Source organism: Oryza brachyantha, chromosome 8, assembly GCF_000231095.2.
Source record: "Oryza brachyantha chromosome 8, ObraRS2, whole genome shotgun sequence".
NCBI lineage: Eukaryota > Viridiplantae > Streptophyta > Magnoliopsida > Poales > Poaceae > Oryza > Oryza brachyantha.
The window spans coordinates 3,610,757-3,633,014 of NC_023170.2; the positions used below are offsets into that span (position 1 = coordinate 3,610,757).

Consider the following 22,258-nt stretch of genomic DNA (forward strand, 5'->3'; position numbering starts at 1 on the left):
CTTGCTTTGGATCAAGTCGGCCTCGGACAGTGTCAAGAGGTGCTGGTCGGTGATGATAGAGGCGTGCCACGCGTGCAGCGGCAATGTCTTCCCTAAATCGTTGGGGAAGCCATCGTCGGTGCTCTTCGGCGGATTGGAGGGGAAGCGTGGGCGCGGTGAGCGGTGGGGATGCGGGAGTCCGGAGAGTGGAGGCTAGGGTTTGGAGGGCGCGGGAAATGCTGGAGCAAATTGGGGCTACAGTGGGTAGCGCGGCGGAGAAGAAGACGAATAGACAGGGTTACGGGAAGCTTAAATGGGCCTAACGGCTAGAAAAATTCTATTACCGGGCTAAGTATCGTTATGTTCCCATGCGGCAGAGCGAGCCAAAATTTTCGGCTCTGGCATAACAGATACCATGCTGATTTTAAGGAACATTGCAAGTTTTATGGACGCGCCAGACGGTGATGTGAAATTCATAATCTCCTTCAAATCAGGAATCGACGGTACGCCTATGTTATGGGCCCACGGCCGTAATCGCCCATGACACTTAATTGCGCTTTTTAGCCTGTGCCAAAACTTTGAGTAAACCCAAATAGACTCGGTACTAACTACTCAGCTGTAACGGATGGGCCGGTCGGCGCAACCTATCCCATGGGCAGAACATAGCCGAAGGCTGTATGTCTGGGGAAACACGGCACGAAATCATATCCAAACCACTAGGGTCGAGAAGCACTTGATGTAGTGCAGCCCGAGTCAAAAAGCTCGAAAACTTCGAGAAGACCTTCTGGGTTACAATCCATAGATGACTCTATGTTTAATTGGTATGTATTTAAGCATAGAGTCGGGGGCTACATCTATTAGGTGCATCTTCGATGCACCTAATGACTTCTTTCATTCGAAGCCCTCCACAGCCTCTACAATCATCATAGAGTACTCAGGATCACTTGGGAAGCACTCGGGGAGCGCCTAAAAAGCACTCGGATAGTATCAAGCATATAACACAGGTGAACGTGTGATGATTAACAATCTACATGGATGACTTGCGTTGCTATGGGCAACTCCGGGGGCTGTCGTGGGATTTCTATACCGGGGGTATCCGAAGACTACATGAATACGTACGGTCAATAGGGTACCGAATAGGAAGTAGAATATATCTGTATAGTATAGGCTAGGAGTCTGGTACGTACCGGATTGCATGCTGGTACTTCGGACCGGGGCCATAACCGAATTGGGGTAGATCTTAGTCTTGTTAGATTAGGAGTCTATCATATCTGTAGCCCCTCCCTCACTATATAAGGGGGCACAGGGTGCCCCTCTAAAGGCAACAGAGATTCATCTACGCAATACAATCGCCAAGCAGGAGTAAGGTATTATCTCGCCCGTTGAGAACCTGAACCTGGGTAAATCATCTCTCTCTTCATCTTAACTATCGAATTCCGAGCCCGATAACCACCTTGTAAGTTTATTGCTGACATCAATCGTCGACAGCAATACTTTCTTTACTGCCTTCCAGTGGTCCATACCTAGTTTAGACAGATATCTGCCAAGCATCCCGATTACAAATGCCAAATCTGGTCGCATACAAACTTGAGCATACAATAAGCTTCCGACAGCTGAAGCATATGATACCTGAGTCATTTCTTTTTCTTCTAATTCATTTCTCGGACTTTGAAATGAACCAAATTTGTCCCCTTTCATTATTGGAGCAGATGATGTCGAGCATTTGCTCATATTATATTTTTCCAATACTCTGGAAATATATGATTTATGAGATAATCCTAGCACCCCTTTGGACCTGTCTCGGTGAATCTCAATACCCAAAACGTATGACGCATCACCGAGATCTTTCATATCAAATTTCAATGACAAAAATTCCTTGGTTCTCGCAGCAAATTCTTATCACTGCTTGCTAATAAGATGTTATCTACATAGAGTACTAGTATAATGAATTTCCCACCTTTAATTTTGGTATAAATGCAGTTGTCCACCTTATTTTCCTTAAATCTGAATTTCTTGATAATTTCATTGAACTTAAGGATCCATTGCCTTGACGCCTGTTTAAGTCCAAAGATGGATTTCTTACGTTTGCATCCCATATGGCTCTTTCCTTCCACAACAAAACCTTCTAGTTGAGCCATGTAAACATTTTTATTTAAGTTGCCATTTAGAAATGTTGTTTTCACATCCATTTGATGGTGTTCTAAATCATAATGTGCCACTAGCGCCATGACAATTCTGACTGAGTCTTTCTTAGAGACATGAGAAAACGTTTCATTGTAATCAATTCTTTCTCTCTGCAAAAAATCCTTCGCCACAAGTCTTGCTTTGAATCGTTCGATATTTCCTTTGGAGTCCAATTTAGTTCTGTAGACCCATTTGCAACCTACTGTTTTTACTCCTATAGGAATTTCTACTAGATCCCACACTTTATTTTGACTTATTGATTTAAGTTCATCTTCCATGGCTTGAATCCACATGGATGAATTTTGACTACTTGTGGCTTCTTTAAATGAGGTGGGGTCGTCTACCTTCCCAATATCTTCACCCATGTAAATTTCATAATAATCAGGGATGGCAGATCTCCTGTTCCGTTGTGATCACCTTAATTCTTGATTTTCATTATTGACCACAGACGGTTCAGGATCAGGTTGCGGAATTTCTTCTTTATTATGTATCACAGGACTCTGTTGAGGCTCATTATTTTCATGGGTTTCAATATTTTCCTCAGCAGTAGCCATAGCTCCAACAGTGGGAACTACAGTTTGTGATATATTATCAACAATAGGGACATTATTCTCCTGGATTTCTGGAGGAGAAAAAACACTCACCCGAATTTCCTCAAGATTAATTTCCCTTCCTGTGAACTCCCTGTTTCATAATTTTCCAAGAAGACAGCGTGTCTGGTTTCTACAAATCTAGTGACACGGTCTGGATAGTAAAATCGATATCCCTTAGAATGTGACGGAGAACCGATAAAATGACAGCTCACAGTCTTGGTGTCTAATTTCTTTAATTGGGGGTTGAATAATTTAACTTCTGCACGGCAGCCCCACACTTTCAAATAATTTAATGTTGATTTTCTTCCAGTCCATAATTCATATAGAGTTTTGGAACTCTGTTTAGTATGTGTGCAGCCGTTTTTAATGCCTCAATCCATAATTTATTTGATAAGTTGGAGTGACTAAGCATGCTCTGCACCATCTCCATGAGTGTCTGATTGCGTCTTTCTACCACTCCATTTTGTTGAGGCTCCCCAGTCATGGAATATTGAGCTATAATCTCATGAATCTAAAGATATTGAGCAAATGGACCAGGACTTTGCCCAAATAGAGCATATTTCCCATAGTATTCACCACCACGGTCTGATCTCACTATTTTAATTTTCGCGTTGTGCTGGTTTTCAATTTCTGCTTTGAATATTTTGAATTTTTCGAGAGACTCGAAACGATCACTTATGGGGTAAATATATCCATAACCGGAGTAATCATCCGTAAATGTGATGAATGAGTCAAAACCATCTACAGATGTCACTAGGAACGGTCCACAAATATCAGTGTGAATTATTTCTAGTAGACTCGTGCTCCTAGTGGCTCCTTTCTTAATTGATTTAGCAAATTTTCCTTTAACGCAATGTATGCAATGATCAACGTCAGAAAAATCTAAGGGAAGTAATAATTCTTGGTTAATAAGACGTTTCATTCTCCCCCTAGAAGTTAGATTCTCCCCCTAGAAATGTGGCCTAAGCGACAGTGCCACAATTTCGATGAAGTCTCATTTTTATTATTGCAGGCATTTATTACATTCTTCATAGTATGATCCAAAGAGAGCAAGTATAGTTTCTCTCGCACAAAGTCAAGACCAATTATTTTATTAAGATGCTTAATGTAACAAGTTCTCTTGGAAAAATAACAGTCATATCCTGACTCTGCTAGGACTCTAAATGAAATAAGATTTCTTTTAACGGAAGGAGCAACTAAGACATTATTAAGTATTAAATTGTAGCTGATCCACAGGTTTCTCCTTGACGGAACTTTCTCGTGCCCTTAGAGTTGACGAGGTTGAGCTGATCTATATGTTTCTGCCTTTTGGCCTTTTGACGCTCTTCCTCTTCTACTGCATGGGAGATAAGCTCTGAAATGGTCAACTTTTCTCTTTGAGTATCGTAATGAATTTTGAACGGATCATAATCAGAGTTTAGTGAGTTCAGGATGAAATGGACAAAATAGGCTTCCGAAATTTCCATGTCCATCGTCTTTAGTTGATGAGCCATATGTGACATTTCCATGATGTGTTGTCGAATGCCTTTCTTTCCATCATAGACAGAAGAGCCCATTTTCATGATAAGAGTACTAGCATAAGTTTTGGTACACGCCTTGTAGTTTGGTTCAATGTTGCCCAGGTACGTCTTAACATTGTCAGAGTCAGCAATCCCCCTATAATGGACGGAGAGATGTTGCTCTTGATGTACATTAGGGACACTCTGTTTGATTTCTTCCTAGCAGACCACTTTTCATTGTAAGCCCACTTGAGATAGATGTATTTCTCATTATTTTCATCCATGTAATAAGCTAATTTTGTTTTCACAGGTCGATCCTCTCTAAGTGCGAGATCATTTTCCAGCAACCTTAAATTAAGGAGCATGTTGTTTTTCCATTCAGCATAATTAGCCCTATCAAGTGGCTCAATCCTTTTAAGCTGTGACAAATCTGCAGATAACAATTTATAATATAAAACATTTGGAAAAATAAAATAAAATATATAAAATACTTCTTCAAATCTTGTCACCGTTGGGCAGAAAAGACTTAGAAAATAATGAAATAAATCCTTCATTGTGTCACCGTTGGGCAGAAATAATCAAGGGAGAATTAATCAAATTTAAATTGACGTGAAATCATAAATAGCGTTGGTCAATAAATAACTTCACATCATAAATTCTTTCTAGCAAACTTCCCGTTGGTTCTATTTGACTATAAATAATTTTCTGAGCAATAAAATATAATTTTCCTAATTTTTAATAATTTTAAACAGCCCAAACAAGGTATAAACTAATTTCTAGATTTTAAAAAATAATTAAACAAAATTAAATTAAATTTTCGGCCTATCCAATTATCGGGCCAACCCATAACAGGTCGGCCCGTTAGTAAGGCGAGTGCGCGCGTGGAGGACGCCAGCCCATGTGGCCGAGTCAGCCCATGAGCGCCGACAACCCAAATAGCGGCGGCGGCCCAGGAAATAAGGGGCTTGATCATGGTCGTCTGATCGAAATCGACCACCGAGATCCGGCACAGCATGGATCACGTGACCCAGCCGGCCAAAACCCTAACCCTAGCCCCGAAAAAATCGGTCTCCCGTTTCTCTCTCCTCTCCTCTTCTCCGGCGACGGACAGTGAGCGTCCGGGCGCTGGATAGCGGCGGCACGGCGGTCCGGCGGGGAGGGCGCGCACCAAAGGCGTGGCCCGTCACCCACTAGCTAGGGGGCGCGTCCCCGGAGATGGCGGCACCTAAGCTGGTCGTTCCCGTCGGCGCAGTAGCCCGGCGACGATGGCGGTGGCGCGCGGCATGGCCGGCGTGGCCAGAGGAGGAGGGCGGAGGCGGCAGCGCGCATGCGCACGGGCCGACACCCACACGGCGCGTCGACGCGCGACAACCATATACGCGCGTGCACGCTCGAGCTGAAGCCCGCACGGCGGCGGCGGCAACAAATGGCGGTCGATCCCCGGCGTGGAGACAGCGGCGGCGGCGGCATCATGCGGTGGCCAAAGCCTACACGACGGCAATGACGATGACTAATCCCACTCCAGTGAGTTTCTTCGACTCAGTAAACCGAATCAAATTTAGGGTTTATTTTTGATGATTGAATTTGGAAATTTTCATCTATTAGATTGAATCGGATTCTAATTAATTTTCTAGAGTTTCCTGTGATATGCTGATATAGTATAAAACAAAACTATTGCACAGAACAGTAAAGATGAACCGTAGTTCAATCTAATAGAAGAACACGCCGAATTCAATTAAATTGGGATCAAGTTCGAGTAGGATTAGCTCTGATACCACAATGTTAGATAATTCAACTCATCCATAAATAACAAATTACGAATTTAAACCCTAATCAATACATGATCACCGATTAATTTAAGTACGGAAAATAAATCAACCTGCATATGAAGCCATCTGATTCCCTTTTTGCCTTTCCTTCAATTCCTTCCTCTTTCCTTCGTCTCCGGCGAGATTAGATCACCGGTGATCTGTTGTGAACCTCCGATCTTCGGGTCTCCAACGGCACTGCCCTAGAATCGCCGCACGAAACCCTTCCAGCGTGTCTCTGATCGGGATGGATTAATTTCGAATTTCGAGTACGAGAATAAGCCACACGAGCGTCCCCATGGGTTCCTCTTCTTTTATATCGCATTGGTGGGCCTCGAGGGCTTTTCCTAATCTGGTTCTGACCCGTAACCACCGATCGCAGTTACGAATTTTAGATTTAGAGATAGATTATGGATAGGATTACGATGGTTATATCTTTTTCTAAATATTGGCTAACCGATAAATCAACCAATAGTTACGAATGCAGCTAATGTTGGCAGAGAGGCGCAGGATGAAGTAGTCCCCGGTGAGCGCCTTGTGTTCCCTGGACCAGCAGGTGATGAGCACAGTGCCCCGTCCCTCGATCCGCATGATGGAGCATCCCCGAAGTTGACCGTTCCGCGTACGTTGGTGTTGAGCTCGGAGAAGGCATCGCGGGCGCCCGTCATGTGATTGGTGGCCCCAGTGTCAAAGTACCAGAGGTCGCCGGCGTGTTTCTCACCGTCGTTGAGCTGCACAAGCACCTTGGCTTCTACGATCTCCAATGGCGGTGTTATCGGGGACGACGCGTGTGCTTGCTTGACGGCGATGATGGGCGACACGGTGCTCGCGAGTGGACTTTCGTCCAGCTCCAAGCGCACTGGGCCAGCCTAGATCATGAGAAGTGTGCTGTCCTCCTCCTCGTGCTGGGCCAGGTGGGCCTCCTCCGTCTTCTTGGGGATGTGGCAGTCCTTGGCCCAATGGCCGGACTTTCCACAGTTTTGATAAGTGTCGCGCGCGTTGTTGTGATTCCTGTCCTTCGTGGACGAGTTGCCACCGTCGGGCTTGCGGCCGTGGCCATGGTGTCATCGGTTGCTGCCTTTGGACCAGCCGTTGTTCTGTGAGCATCTGCTTGCGGCTCTGCGCCCTTAGCTTCTTGCCAGCACGTTTCTCCTCAGCATTCCGAAGGCTCCCGGTGACCTCTTCCAAGTAGATCGAGTTGAGGTTGAGAAGGGTTTCGATTAAGATCGTGACCTGCTGTAACATGCTGCCTCCAAAATCCGCATTAGTGCGCTGCACGTTGAGCGAACCCATATTCGCATGGTATCCCGCTTACACTTTCGTCCTCGCTTCGTGTAAAAGGATTAACCCGAGGATAACATGGTTGGAGCACCAAGACCCCTCCTAAACTTCCAATGTGGTACTAAACCACCACTACACTCCCACTTCTAAGCCACATGGGCCACACACACTACTAATAGGCAGGGCTGACGCCCTGGCCAAGGCTTATAAGTAGGCTATTACCCTTCTAAACTTACAAGATGGTACTAAACCACCACTACACTTTCACTTCTAGGCCACTTGGGTCACACACACTATTAACAGGCTTCAAACAGACTGGAGTGTTACACCTACTATAGGTGTTCACAGATGGAGTTGAGAAACTTTTCCACTACCTTCGGTTCTTCTATTGTGTTGCCAAGGGTGGCGAGCGTGGGGGCGAGCCCGCTCAGCCGGAGCGAGAATTCTTCTACGGTCTCGCCATCGCCGAACTCCATCGCTTCATACACTCGGAGCAGCGTCTGCGCTTTCGACTTGTGCACGTGCTCTACGTTGACGCGTAGGGTTTTCACCGTGTCCCACGCTTCTTTGGCGATAGCCTTGACAGCAAGAGTGCCGGGAGTGGATTTTAAACTCTCGAGAGGACATCCCCTTGTTTATTGCATGCTATCCAAATAGTCATCAAAAAATTGAAAAAAATTGTGAAGATAGATTGATACAAGATATATCACTACACAAACATGCAAGTTCAAATATAACTTCTACAATCCATAACAAAAATAATAAATATGACAGTGAGTATACGTATACTATTTAGAATTCAATTTGTTATTTTTGCTGTGGATTGTAGAAATCATATTTGAACTTGCATATTTGTGTAGTAATATATCTTATATTAATCTATCTTTATAATTTTTTTAATTTTTTTAATAACTATTTCGATAGCATGCAATAGATGAGTAGATATCCCCTTGAGGGTTTACAATACTTTTCCCAAGAGTGCCCAGCATTTCTGCCGGAACGGCCCGAACGATGGCCTCAAGGGCCGTGCGATCCTCCCAAAAGTCTGCGTCACCGTACTCCACAGCATCCCACAGTCCGCGTGCCTGGAGCATGATCTTCATCATCAGCGCCCAGTCGTCGTAGTTCGTCTTCGTCAACATTGGGTAATTTGCTGGACCGCCTACCTCATTCGTCACCCCTTGCCGGGGAGGCACGACGCGGCCGTGGCTCGGCGGAGGGGAGCGGGACTGACGACGGTGCGTCCGCGGCGGCGAGCGGTGACGTCGGAGCCGACATGGCTCTGATACCAACTGTTATCTGGCTCACAGCTGGATCACAGTGGAACTTGCAAATACTCAACACGAAAACATAGTGGAAGCAAAGGATTTGGTGCTGCGAAAAAGTTGCTGCAGCTTTTCTGATGTTTGTTCCCAAATATAAAGAACAGATCGACACGGCCGGGCTTCTCGCCACGAACCTCACAAGTGTGCCACGATCAGTCTGCAACGTGTGCCGTCCCACACGTCCCTCTCGCTACACACGACGCGCACGAGCACTCAACCACACGCACTGAGGTGCCGGCTCAGATCCTAAAGACTAGCTAACAAGATAACTGAAGAAAAAGAAAGAACGAAAACAACTAGACACGCTACAGGATACAGCGTAACTGAATTGGTGAAAAAACTTCAGGATTATCAACGATGCCAACATATCTCTATCGACAAATTTTTCTTCACAGATATGATGCATGTGGCTATTATGTTATTATGAATATAACTTGTATTTAGGGTTCATGTAAATTTAAAAAAAACAAACATCTGTAACTTATTTTTACTGCTAGCCCTATCTCACTTGCACGGTTGCACCCAACTAGTTTATGGTCATACTTCTGTGACATACCACATTTCATCTAGGGTTAGTGGTGGTAAATTTAGCCAACAACAAAACAACCCCGCGGCCCACGCTCTGGGCTTTCTCGGTCTGTGGGACTTTGGGCTGAGGTTGCTGGGACAAATTGTTGGGGAGGACAAGCCACCACCTCCAGTGAAAAATAGCATTATGTTCTTTATGTTGCTTGTGGAAAACAAATATTAACTAGGAAAATGGTTGCATGACCTTGATAAAGCATTCAGAAGTACATTCAAGCTCCCCATGCATGAAGCCATCAGGATGAAGAAATGAGCACGTTCGTTACAGCATAATTAAGATAGTACCACTTCCAAAAACAAGCACAACCTATAATTCACTGGCCACCGGGTTTAGGGATTTAGGGGCACGGGTTCATAGTAACAGCAGCACTGCAGGCAATCGTCGTCAATCATCAAAATTAATCAGAGCATTGGTGATCAAACAGATCGTCATTACGGCTGACGGCTCGTTGATCACAGATTTAGCCCCATTGTCCCAAATAATAATCATCAATATAAGGGGGCAGCCGGAGCGTCTTGATCCTGGCGCAGTTTGCTCGCAGGGCGCCGTTGCCGGCCAGCATCTGACGGCAGCAGCAGTAGCGTACGTCAAGAAACTCAAGGCGAGGGCAGCCATCGACGATGGCGGTCAGCTGCTCGCAGCTGAAATCGAAGCCCCCGAGGGTCAGCCGTCTCAGCTGCTGCAGCGTCGCGATCTCGACCAGCAGGTTCCAGTCCAGGTCCTCCTCCGTGCGAATCACGATGCATGCCAGCCTCGGGCACGCTTCCCTGATGGCTTCAAACAGATTGGCCCCGACACACGACGAACAGCCATAGATCAGGTTGAGGTCCTCCAGAAGAGGACAGTTTCTCATAAGCTCGGTGAGTCCTGCCGAGCTGACAGATGGACAGCAAAACAGGGTAATGCTCTTCAGAGACTGCGACCTACATGCATCCAAAACACCAGCTTAAGGCCATTATAAAGTGGCAAAATTTAGACGAAAGTTTCAGAAATCGTTGTACCATACTACTACAGTTTAGCACATATAAACGAGAGCTGTGAGCATTTGAAAATGCTGAAGGTTCAGTTTAGCAACGGAGTGCCGCTGCTCCATCGTTTATAAAATTCATTTTTAGTATATTAATTCCGTCCCAATTGAACTATATTTTTTTTTATTTTTCGTGTCCGATGTTTGTATTATTCATGTTTTATCGTCTAATAACAATAAAATACTAAAAATAAAACTTTATAAGTAAGACGAACGAAATATAAACAATAAAAAAAATACACTTATTCTATGCCAGATGTAATAAGAATTTCTACACTGATTACTATAATCTTAACCACTACAATAATCACAGGTCCAACCAAATGCTTTGGAAGAGAATCTAGTTCAAAATTTAAAAATTAAGCTCGGAAATGACATACATCATTTTTGGCATCTCCTTATTTTATTCTAAACAACACAAGAATACTTATGTTTATGTTTTATAACGAATGTAATATTAGTATTATAAATTATAAGCATGGACATTAAGTAAAACAAAACCACAATAATAGGAAAAAAAACAAATTAAAGTACCTGGCACCTATATACTTGAGCAGCTCATCGTCAACAAAACGTGCCCCTTCAAACACCTCAAGCCGGCCATCAGAACGGTCCACGGCCACCTTCGCCATTGCCCGCAGTAAATGCTTCTTCGTCCTCGGCCATCCCATTACAATCTCGTGCCGCGCAATCTGCACGCATCGCCACGCATCAGGCACCTTGGCCGCTTCGAGCCATGAGTGGCACACGAGGCCCACGCCCATAAGGATCTCTACGGCGCCGAGCTTGGCGAAGACCAGGGACAGCGCGTCCAGCGGCAGCTGCGACCAGTCCCTCGTCTCCGGCGCCGGCAGGTCGTCCATCTCACTACCACGCCGTAAAGCAAGGACGAAATACCTGACACCGAGAGAAAATAACACATAAATGTGAAGAGAATAAATTACCAGCTCACCAACGAACACTGAACCACAAAATGTTTCCATACCTCGGAGAGAAGACGATGTATCTTGCGTTTCCCGAGCCTTGCTCCGTTGTTCAGTACAGTTTATAAGAGCGAGATGAGGCGAAAACCTTTGAGCTTCCCTAGGCTGCCCCGCTGCATGATGAAGGAATTAAATCGAATTCGAAGACGAAAGGTTTGGCTCTGCAAACGAAAGGTTTTATTTTTCAATCGGACGGCTGGAAGATGGAACGGCACGGTGTGCTGTTCGAATGCACACAGAGCTGATGTAAAAGCATCCCAAAAACTTATCTAAATTTGGTCATCCATATCTTCATTTAGATGATCATCTAAAACGTTTTTATCCTTTATATCCCTTTGTACTCCCAGTAGATCATCTATATATAACATCCTCTATATCTATTTGGAGGATTGGAGAGAGAACATCTAAATATAGAGTTTCTCTCCCCTAATATAGATGACATCTAAAAATAGATGATGAGATAGATGATCTGTTGGAGTTCAACTTTTACTCTTCATCCTCTATTTCTAGTATGGAGGATGGGATGGATGAGCTGTAGGGATGCTCTAATGAAGCAGAGGCGTTTAAATGGACCTGAATGCTCAGTGGTCCCTATAGCCCATCCTACAGAAACATGCTGGCGGGCGAAAGATTTATATATATATATATAAGTGAATGCACCAGCGGTTTATAAACTTGTGTGTATGTATTATCTAGGTCCCCGAACTCTTAAAATGTAATTTTAGGTTTTCGAACTTGTCCGGGGTGTCATATAAGTCTAAACTGGCTCCGACTCACTCCATCCGCTGACGTGGCATGCCACGCTGGCGCCTACGTGTTGGTGGGGCTATGTGGGTCCCACATGTCACTATCTCTCTCCTTATTCTTTTCTCTCCCTTCTCGTAGGCGCCACCGTGACATGCCACGTCAGTGTATGGAGAGGATCAGAGCTCGTTTGAACCTATATGATACACTCGGACAAGTTCGGGACCCAAAAATACATTTTGAAAGATCAGTGACCTAGATTACACATACACACAAGTTTAGGGACCGCTGGTGCACTTCACTCTATATATAACTACTATACAACGCTTTGAGCGCTACGTAATAAACAACGCGTGAGACACCATCATTATCCGTGACCACACACTATTCATCCCCCCACCTCCACACCCCAGTTAAATTTTAACTTTTTGAACAACATACCGCATTTATCGATTTGAGTTAAAATTTTACTGAAATACACCAACCATCGAGCACACCAATAGCCTAAACCAACTCGAGTTAATTTTTAAATTCTTGTTTTTTAATGGAGACATGTACATTAAGTGTAGTTAAAAATTTATGAAAGAACACACAAACATCATGTAACATTTTTTGCTTATGTCTAGTTAATTTTTAACTCTTAAATGCATCATGCAAACAAAGTATGACTTAAAGTTTAACTCAGCAACATCCTGAGGTATGAAAGTATAGCTGTGGGGGTCATCAGTTAATTTTTAACTCATAAACCAGTAAACACACATATTCTTTATCGTTGTCATCAGTTAAACTTTAACTCTATAGTATATAAATATCCTAACATATAAATAAGTTATTTTTAACTCAAGCGCTCGTACCTATTAGTTATTTTTTTAACTCCACTGGCTTTGTCGGGAGTGGGGTGGTGGGAGGGGGGTGGACTGACGTAGAGGTTGTCTGGGTGATCGCTGTGTGACGCGCTACGTTGCTTCACAGTGCGCAGCGCTTTCTATGGCGCCGTGTGTATATATATATTCATTAGCAACCATATGAATCTAAGCAAGACTATAGAGTATTATATTGTGAAACGGAGGAAGTACATGTTATTTATAATATAAGTTTACAACCAAGTTGGCTCTAGTAATAAACTTGCTCAGAGTGGTTATCCATCCTACTTTACCTCCATTTGTTAGACTTTTTTATAAAATTTATTACTTCATCCGTTCTAGAATATAAGACACAACCACTATTAGCCCAAAGATCAAAAAATAGTTATCACTACCTTGTCATTTGGATTGCCTAGGTGCATGCCTGTCTGCATATAACGTGGTTGGATGTTTTGATGATGAAAAATATGCTAGTTAATACATACTTGTATGTATGCCTTATATTATGGGACAAAGAAAAAATGGTTATGTCTTATATTATGAAATGGAGGAAGTAAGGGATTCTACGAATAAATCTGAATAAACACTTATCCCGTGTTTTTTTTAGGAAAGAGGCTGGAGCAATGTCAATTCAATTAAGAGCGAAAGAAATCAGTTAAATCGGTTTTAGTAGGGAGCGGATTCGGTGAAACAACTAGCGGCATGCCTATTGGGAAAATTTTCCAAAAGCTATGCTCCTAACTTTTATTAAGCTCGATGGCCTTTTCCCCGGTGTCTCTTGGGAAGGCCTGTAATTGGAGCTAAAGATCCTATTATCATTCCATTGCAGCCATATGGACCATGATGTTTAAGCGACAATTAAGTCGAATAGCAGGTCATCTAAATTTGGTCATACATATTTTCATTTGAACGATCATCCAAAATAGTTTTATTCTTCACATCTCATTGTAAGTTTCATTCTTCACATCTCATTGTACTATAGCAGATCATCCATATGTAACATCCTTCATATCTCTTTATAGGATGGAGAGAGAACATCTTTAGAGTTTCTTTTCTTATATGGATGATATCCAAAAATATATAATAAAATAGATGTTGTGCTGAAGCATAATTTTTATCATTTATCTTTGATTTTTAATATAAAGAATGAGATAGATGGACCACTGGATATACTCTTACGATGATCCACTGAAGGTAGTCTCCCTGGTTGCTTGATGAGGCAACTCTCGGACCAGAGAATACCGAGTGCCACACCTATTTGGAGGAGAACGGACAATCCATGATTAGGTGACCGGCGGTCTCATGTCCGTCGAACGCTTATCTGGTTTCATACCTTAACCCCTTTTATTTATGAATGGAGATAGTATTAATTATGTATAAGAACAACGCTGGATCGATGTCGTTACGGCTGCTGTTGAGGCTATTCATCTATTCCGTAGAGCATGGCTAATAATATAGTCAATAAGCTGGCTATAATATTTTCTCTTAGCTCACTTGTTTAATAGTTAGCTATTTATTATTAATGTATGATAATGAGAGTTTCTGTTTTTTGTCTCAGCTGCTAACGTGTGCGTCAGACGCCACAAATATAGCCACCAACATACTCCAGTTAGCAGCTGACAATAGGCAACATGTATATTACTAGCTAGCCTCACGAAGGCCGTATTAATATGCTCTGCTCTTTGCTCACATACGTATTAATCACTAATTATTACTACCTTTGTCATGAAATATATGGGATTTTGCGTATGCAAAGCACGATGAACAACGTATGACAGTAAGGCCGCGTTCGGTGAAGGGTCCGTAAGTTAACTTATGCGGCGTGCAAAACACGGTAATGAATTAGTATATTATTAATTAATTATTAAAAAATATATAGTAGATTAATATGATTTTTTTAAACAATTTTTTTATAGAAAACTATTGTAAAAAATACATCGTTTAGCAGTTCAGAAAGCGTGCGTGTGAAAACGAGAGATAAGTTAAGTAACATGTGGAGGCAAACGGGGCCTAAATCTAAATACAAGGCTCTGATTTTGAGTACTGATGTGACAGCGATGACATCAGTGAACTCGAACCCATCTAATCTCGCTGTTTATAAGTAAAATTTAAATCATTAATCTTAAATTTAAAGCAGATTTTAGTTTTTTATTAAAATTTGTTTTATAGCATGAATTTTAGATTGCTAAAAGTATGTGTATCAAAGTTTTATTTATGACGGTGCCATACATATCAGGGTACTACTGAGGATGTTTTTCGTACTACCATTGGGCGCTTGAGCGCGCCATGAGTCTAGCGCTCTCCCCGTCCGCGCTAGCGCCACACCTGTTTGATTCGTACACGGATCATACGAACACATGGTACGTGAAGCTATTTTCCGGTACCGCTACACTGTAACGCAGCAACGAGGCAGTGCTGCGGTCCGGCTGCGCTGTAACCCCCGTCTCGTGGCGCATGTACATTTGCGCGATAAACTTCTCAACATGTATATTCCCGCAAAACAAAAGGGAAAAAATATATAATATTTCATTTTCCCCATTTGTTATGAGATTTGGTGATATTCGTCTAATTAGAGGTTTTCAAAATCTGTCAGAACTTAACAAGCCTAACATTTCGGCCTTGGCAGGGTTCAGAACCAAAATGGAGATTGAACAGTTTTTCTTTATTTTATCCTAAGGACACAAGATCTGACGAAATTTGGTTTAGATAGGTTAGGAGGGTGTTCAACCAGTTTTAATGCATATATGTATTCTCTTTATCAACTGTGACACAGACCACAAGTAGTTTGAATAATTTTTATGCAATTTAAATTCCAGAAATTCTTATATTTTGAAAAGGAATGAAATGGAGAATGTGTAATTAACTAGCAAAAAATAAATTCCTACTGAAGCACACTGGCATGATTGTCATTTTAGTAGACAGCATTAGAGGTAGTTGGATTACATCGTGCAAGCTAGACTAAGAACCTGGGTTAGAGTTGGATGACAGAACTTCATGTTTTGCAAGCGACACCGTAATCTGGCATATAATGATACTCTGAAGAGGTTGAAATAACAAAAGCGAAAGTAATTTAAGATCACATGTTTTTCAAACTAAATAAAAGAAGTTCGGGATCTTATTCCGTAAACAAGAGACCGATTAATCCGAGCAGCTTAATTGAGTTTAAGGTAACAAGCAAGATACACATTCTGAACTCGAATTGGGACAAGCTCGCTCTCAACCAATTAAACCGAGCAGCTAAGGCATGAGAAAGAAGCAGCCTGAGACACAACACAAGCCACCAAATACTCGGTCATCCGCAGTAATTACCATCGATCGAGCGTAGTTATGAGTGTTCTGCAAAGCAAAACAATAATCATGCATCATGCAGAGCCACTGATGTAGGAGGGGGGCAGCTTCAGCGTCTTGATCCTGGCGCACTTGGCTCGCAGGGCGCCGTCGACGTGGAGACCAGCGCACTCGCTCACATCGAGAAGCTCAAGGTGAGGGCAGCCATCAACGATGGCCGTCAGGTCCTCGTTGCGGATGTGTTTCCCGCCAACGGCCAGGTGTCGCAGCTGCCGCATCGTCGCCACACAAGTGGTAAAAACCACGTCCAGATCGCAGCGGTCAATGAATGGAGGGAGAGGCCCTTCAGACAGGGTGACCTGAAATCATAGATATCAGAAAAAAAATGAAGTTCTGCTGCCTGATTATGCGTCTTGACTTTTCTTGGCTGTTTAATTAGATGGAGCAAATAGTGCTATATATTATTCCAGTGATTAAACACTAGCAGATATGATTTCCAAACGATGGTTAATAAATTCCTGAGAAGATGTTATATATATTAGTCTAGACAGCTGCTGTCTATTTGATTTGCCATGTCACATACAGACAACTAAATAGACAATGTATATAGTAGATTGTCTATTTGGCTGTCTGTAAACTATTTAAATCATCCATCTACATCAAAAACCATGACGATCAGTAGTTTGATCTTTCGTAACCTACTACGTGCTTTCATAAGAGAATATAGGATATATCCAAATAAATCATATAAGTCACTTAAACTTAGGATGGTTCTATAGACAATCTCTAAAATTTTTTATACATACGCTGATTCTATATGCTGACATAACCTATCAAAATTTTTATACATACACTAATTCTATAGCCAATCTCTGAAAGAAAAATTGGAAAATCAGGAATATATGTTACCAAGTTACCGAATTTGAATATTGGGAAATATCTATGGTTCAGAGTATGAGCTATGGCAAGAGTTGTTGAAGAACGGGCCAATACCAGGGAAGAAGCTGCTCCTATCAGTGATGGATGTCGGTGAAGACGCTAATTGAACTCCTCCCCCGACACCTGCTGCTACTTGCTCCGGCGCAGCTCTGCTTCCCTCTCCAGTGCGCATGTGCGTCGCCGCCAAGACTTTCTTACTTGCCGACGCCGACGCCGACCCCTTCCGTGCAAGCATTGCTGCCGCTGCTGCCGTCGCGTCAAGCAGCCGGCACGCCGCCGCCGCCACCGCCGTACTGCAGCCACGTCAAGCAGCTGGCACGCCGCCACTGCCGCTTGCTTCTCCTTCTGCCACATGCGCCGGTTTCAAATCAGAGGGATTTGGATTTGGATTGATGCAGCAAAGGTAGGGGGTTTGGGGAGGGAAGATAGTGGCACGACTGAGAAATTTTGGCGCGATTGTGAAAAAAACTCCCGCGCGGCGCAAGGGATCTGTGTCGCCATCGACGAGTCGCAGCGGCTCGTACAACGCTCGGCCGGAGTGGGCGACTCGCCTGGGAGCACAAGTACTCATCGTAGACGAACCAGGCGACGACTCTGTTCTCTCTCCTCAATAAATGGTGTCCACGTAGGACTCTTTTGCTTATGTGGCACCAAATAGACAGCTGCTGGCTATGTGTTGTACGTGCCCTCAGTTTATAGGAGCGAGGTGAGACGATATCCTTTGAGCTTCCCCAGGCTGCATTGTGAATGAATGAATGAATGAAATCGGTTCTCAGAAAAAAAAAGAATGAATGAAATCGAATTCGAAGACGAAAGGTTTGGCTCTGCAAACGATCGGGTAGGGAACGGGGAATTGATGTTTGGCTCCGGCATGAAGTAGTGCGACTGATCTGACCGTTTGATTTTCACTTTTTGCTATTGATTTTTTTTCTTCCGTAAAAAAGACGCGTAATGGATGGGGGCTTGGGAAGAGGGCGTGCATGAGATTTTTGACTTGTGCGTATATCTTTAAATTATCATCCAACGACATTGACCGAATTTGATTGAAGAAATTAAAATTATCAAACGTTTGATCAATAGACGAACACTTTGATTTTTTATCGGACGGAACGGCACGGTGTCGGAGTGCTGCTTCGCGCTGGATGATGAGCCAGCTCGGCTTGGCTCGACTCGGTCCAGCTCGTTAATATAACGAGCTGGCTCGGCTCGTTATCGTAACGAGTTAAAAACCCAGCTCGGCTCGGCTCGTTATAAAGCTCGAGCTGGCTCGTTAGGCTTGTGAGTCATGCATAAAAAGTTAATCTAAATAATTTTTCAATAGATTATACAAGCAAATTTTTATTTCAAATATGCAAATCATATGAACTTGTATTTAAATATTAAAGTTTGAACCAACAACAAGTCACATGATGAACCTATGAAGTACTGAACACGCATTCTAGGGTAAAATCAATGAATACCGGTGAATTTTGTGTCTTTGGTCTAGCTCGTTAGGCTCGCGAGCAGCTCACGAGCCAACTCGATTTGGCTCATCTCTCTACTGAGCTAAAATGCAAGCTCGGCTCATTAGAAAAATGAAACAAGCCAAGCCAAATCGAGCCGAACTGAGTTTGTCACGAGTCAAGCGAGCTAATGAATCACGAGCTTTCTGTTCACGCCTAGACTGCTGCTCGAATGCACGCAGAGCCGAGGATCAGTGGGCCCGCAGCCTATCCCGTGGAAATATGCGGGCAAGTGAAACAAGAAGAAAAGGAATTCACTTTCTGAGCAAGTCTTTGGTTCAGACTAATTATGCTACTCCCCGTTCCAAATATTCAGACTAAGTATTTCAGGACTGAATCCTATGATTTAATTATTTAAAAGATTACATAGTCAATCAGATGCTTACAAAAGGAATTTATTCAATTCAAAGTTAAAAAATTGACCACTAACACTACTACAAAAAAAAAAAAAAAAAGCCAGGACATCTCTGTCGGGTTCCTTAATACGCGTCATGGATAGGCAGTAAAGCTCACCAAAAGATGTCCAGCATGGATACCCGGCAGAAATAAGTAACTATCTGTGTTGGTTAATAGATACAACCGGCACAAATAATTAGTTGTCCCAGGTCTTTACAAGAACGGGCACAAATAACTTCATCATTTGTGCCAGACATTTAAAATATCTCGGAGAAACGGGAGGGAATTATCATTTGTGACAGGTGAAAATTTTCATGCTATTTGTGCTGGTTCCTGTCAAGGCCCGGCACAAATGTCACATTCTATAAAATGATTCTCAACAACGCGTCTTTAAAGTAAATTTCACAAATCTATGGATATTTTGCACAATTGATTCCAAAACCACAGACGTAAGAACTAGTTTCAAAGAACAATAGATTTAGTACACAAGTTATTAGAAAACTACGTAAGAATTAAATAGTATTTCATCTTTTATCATTGAGGCGGGAAGTAGAAAAATACAGTGAACCGGAGGGTTTTTTTTAGTGAATCAGTGGTGGTTTTAGAATTGAACTAGTTTTTTAATTTGTCCTATGAAAGTATGGTATCATGAATTTATTGTGTTGTCACACTCCAATTATTTTTTTATGATGTGTCCATGTAATAACAGATATATTTGTTGATTTATACATATTTCAAACCACGCCAGTTTGTCAATCTCCATGTAGACACCGAGAGCACCATGCCATCGATATTCGTCTCATCCGCCAAATTAAAGCTACTGATGCTTGTGGATTTGCATATGGCCTCTGCATTTTTGGTTTCGCTTTGATTCTTCCTAATATCTTTTAGGTATGGTAGTGTAATTGACCAAACCAGTCTATTTAGTATATTTCGGCAAAGTAATATCAAGTATTTATAGTAATTACAAGATGTAATATACTACTTTTATTTCTTTAAAAGTAGTAATGGTTTTAGTAAATCTATCACCTACCTCAACATCAACTTTGTTGTTTTTTAAAAGGTAAGTAAGTGGAGGGCCTCTGGAGGAGCATATATGACTTGTGAGTGGGGCTGAAGCCAGTCCATCGACATGTTTTTTCCAAAATGTAATAATCCATGATGTTGTTGTAATCATTTAATTTCATATTTAGAGACTTGCCTTGCAGTACAAGACTAGGGGGTGTTTGTTTGTAGTGACTTATTTTTAGTCTCTGTCATGAGGGGCGGGCCCACCATAATTCACGGGTATTCAGATGCATACCCAAGATTTTTAGCAAAAAAATTCATATATATACTCCATATACACATGTATATTAAAAAAATAAAAAGAAAACCCCAATTCAGTCCAAACAGGCCAAAAATAGTCTTCTTGGGCCATTTTTTCTTATTTTTGACCCCTCCCCCATAAAGCCCACGGCCCATTTGGCCCAAAAATTGCTAACCCTAGTGTGGAGCTGTGGAGAGGGTTGCCCGGTTGGCCTGTTCGGCTGGAGGCTGGAGGAGTGGAGGGCAAGGCGGCGGCGGCTGCTGGTTAGGCGAGGAGGCGAGGCGGCCAGGCGAGGCGAGGCGGGGTCGCCGGTCGCGGCGCGGGGAGGCGAGGCGGGGTCGCCGGTCGCGGCGCGGGGAGCCGTCCAGCCATGTAGTCACCATCGGCGCCGGGAGTAGGGAGCGGCCGAGGCAGCGAGCCGGTGAGGCCGCCGACGCCGAGCGGGGAAGCGGGCGCGGGGAGCCGCAGCCGGGCTAGCCGGCCGACGGGCCAAGCGGCCGCGCTGGGCGGCGAGCGCGCGCGGCCGCCGGCCAAGGCGGCAAGGCGGCGAGGCAGCGAGCGGGCTAGCAGACGACAGCGTCTAGCGGGCTAGCGGCAGCGAGAGCGAGCAGGCTAGCGCTGGGCGGCAGCGGCCGAGGCGCCGAGGCGAGCTGCAGCCGGCCATCCGCCATCGGCGTCCTGCGTCGGTGCGTCCAGCGACTCCGGCCGGCAACCGTCCACGGTCTACTGCGTCCACGGTCCATGTCCAGTACTCTGTACTCTGTCCAGACTGCAAATTAGCAAGCAACAAGCTCCAAATTGATTGATTTCATTTTGTTATTGAAGTATGATTCCAAGCTGATTGATTTTATTTTGTTATTGAAGTATGATTCCAAGCTGATTGATTTTATTTTGTTATTGAAGTATGATTCCAAGCTGATTGATTTTATTTTGTTATTGAAGTATGATTGCATGAACTATTAATTTTTATTTTGTGCACAGTGCATTGCCAATTTCTTAAGTTAGAACTTAGAATGTTACAACAATTGAATCATAATCGATTCAAGATTGATGGGTCATTTTATTTTCACTTTAGGTTTTGAGATGGGCCAACAATATTTGAATGATTGTTTGGTTACAATCATTGAATGGGAATTCTTCTTGCAAGTAAAGGATAAGGACATCATAACATATTTTCAAAATATGGAGCATCGCAAAGTTGTCCTCTAAATGGTAAGAATTCTCCTCGTTTTATCATTTATCATCCTTTACCTATTTCACATGCTTTCGCTTTCTATAAGTTGAACAATGTTGTGCTTTTGTTATTCAATGAAATATGACTTTAGACTCAATTTGGCATATGTGTTATATATCGTACAATCACTTAGTGTTCAATGTTATATAATCTAATTTGTGTGATTTCGGATATAAAATTTTTTTTACACCGTTACATTTCGAATACCCAAGTTTCAAATCCTGCGCCCGCCACTGTCGGTCACATTGGATGTTTGGACACTTATTATAAATAGTAAACTTAGACTATTAATAAAACCCATCCATAATTTTGGACTAATTCGCGAGACGAATATAATGAGCCTAATTAATCCATGATTAGCCTATATGATGCTACAGTAAACATTTGCAAATTATGGATTAATTAGGCTTTAAAAATTCGTCTCGTGAATTAACTCTCATTTATGAAATTAGTTTTTTAATAGTCTATGTTTAATACTTCAAATTAGTGTCCAAACATCCGATGTGACATAAGGTTAAAAAGTTTAGCCACATCTAAACAACCCCCATGTTTAGTGGCATCGCATTTTAATTTGCTGTTGATCTAGCACATGGCTATCAGCATTTTCTTTAAAATTTTAGTTTTGAACTTTAAGGCCATGTTTGGCGCAACTCCACATTCTAGATACATATTGGATTTCGAGGTTATAAATAAAATTAAAGTGGTTTAAAATTTTGTA

The 22,258-nt window shown here is 42.8% G+C and overlaps 1 protein-coding gene across 1 annotated transcript; it reads right to left on the reverse strand.

Annotated features, from left to right (window-relative positions):
* Positions 1-9,715: 9,715 nt before the first annotated feature.
* Positions 9,716-11,145, reverse strand: LOC102719141 (putative F-box/LRR-repeat protein 23). Its single transcript, XM_006659845.1, has 2 exons — positions 10,817-11,145; positions 9,716-10,178 (listed from the first exon to the last, which is right to left on the reverse strand). Exons 1-2 carry the CDS (start codon positions 11,143-11,145, stop codon positions 9,716-9,718), a joined length of 792 nt encoding a protein of 263 aa, XP_006659908.1.
* Positions 11,146-22,258: the final 11,113 nt, after the last annotated feature.

What these genes read in the sequence shown, in the direction of transcription:
- LOC102719141 (XM_006659845.1), bottom strand. Translation starts at nt 11,145, where the DNA reads ATGGACGACCTGCCGGCGCCGGAGACGAGGGACTGGTCGCAGCTGCCG. An exon ending in CTCAAGTATATAGGTGCCAG is followed by an intron (nt 10,179 to 10,816) that starts GTACTTTAATTT and finishes GGATGCATGTAG; the next exon opens with GTCGCAGTCTCTGAAGAGCA.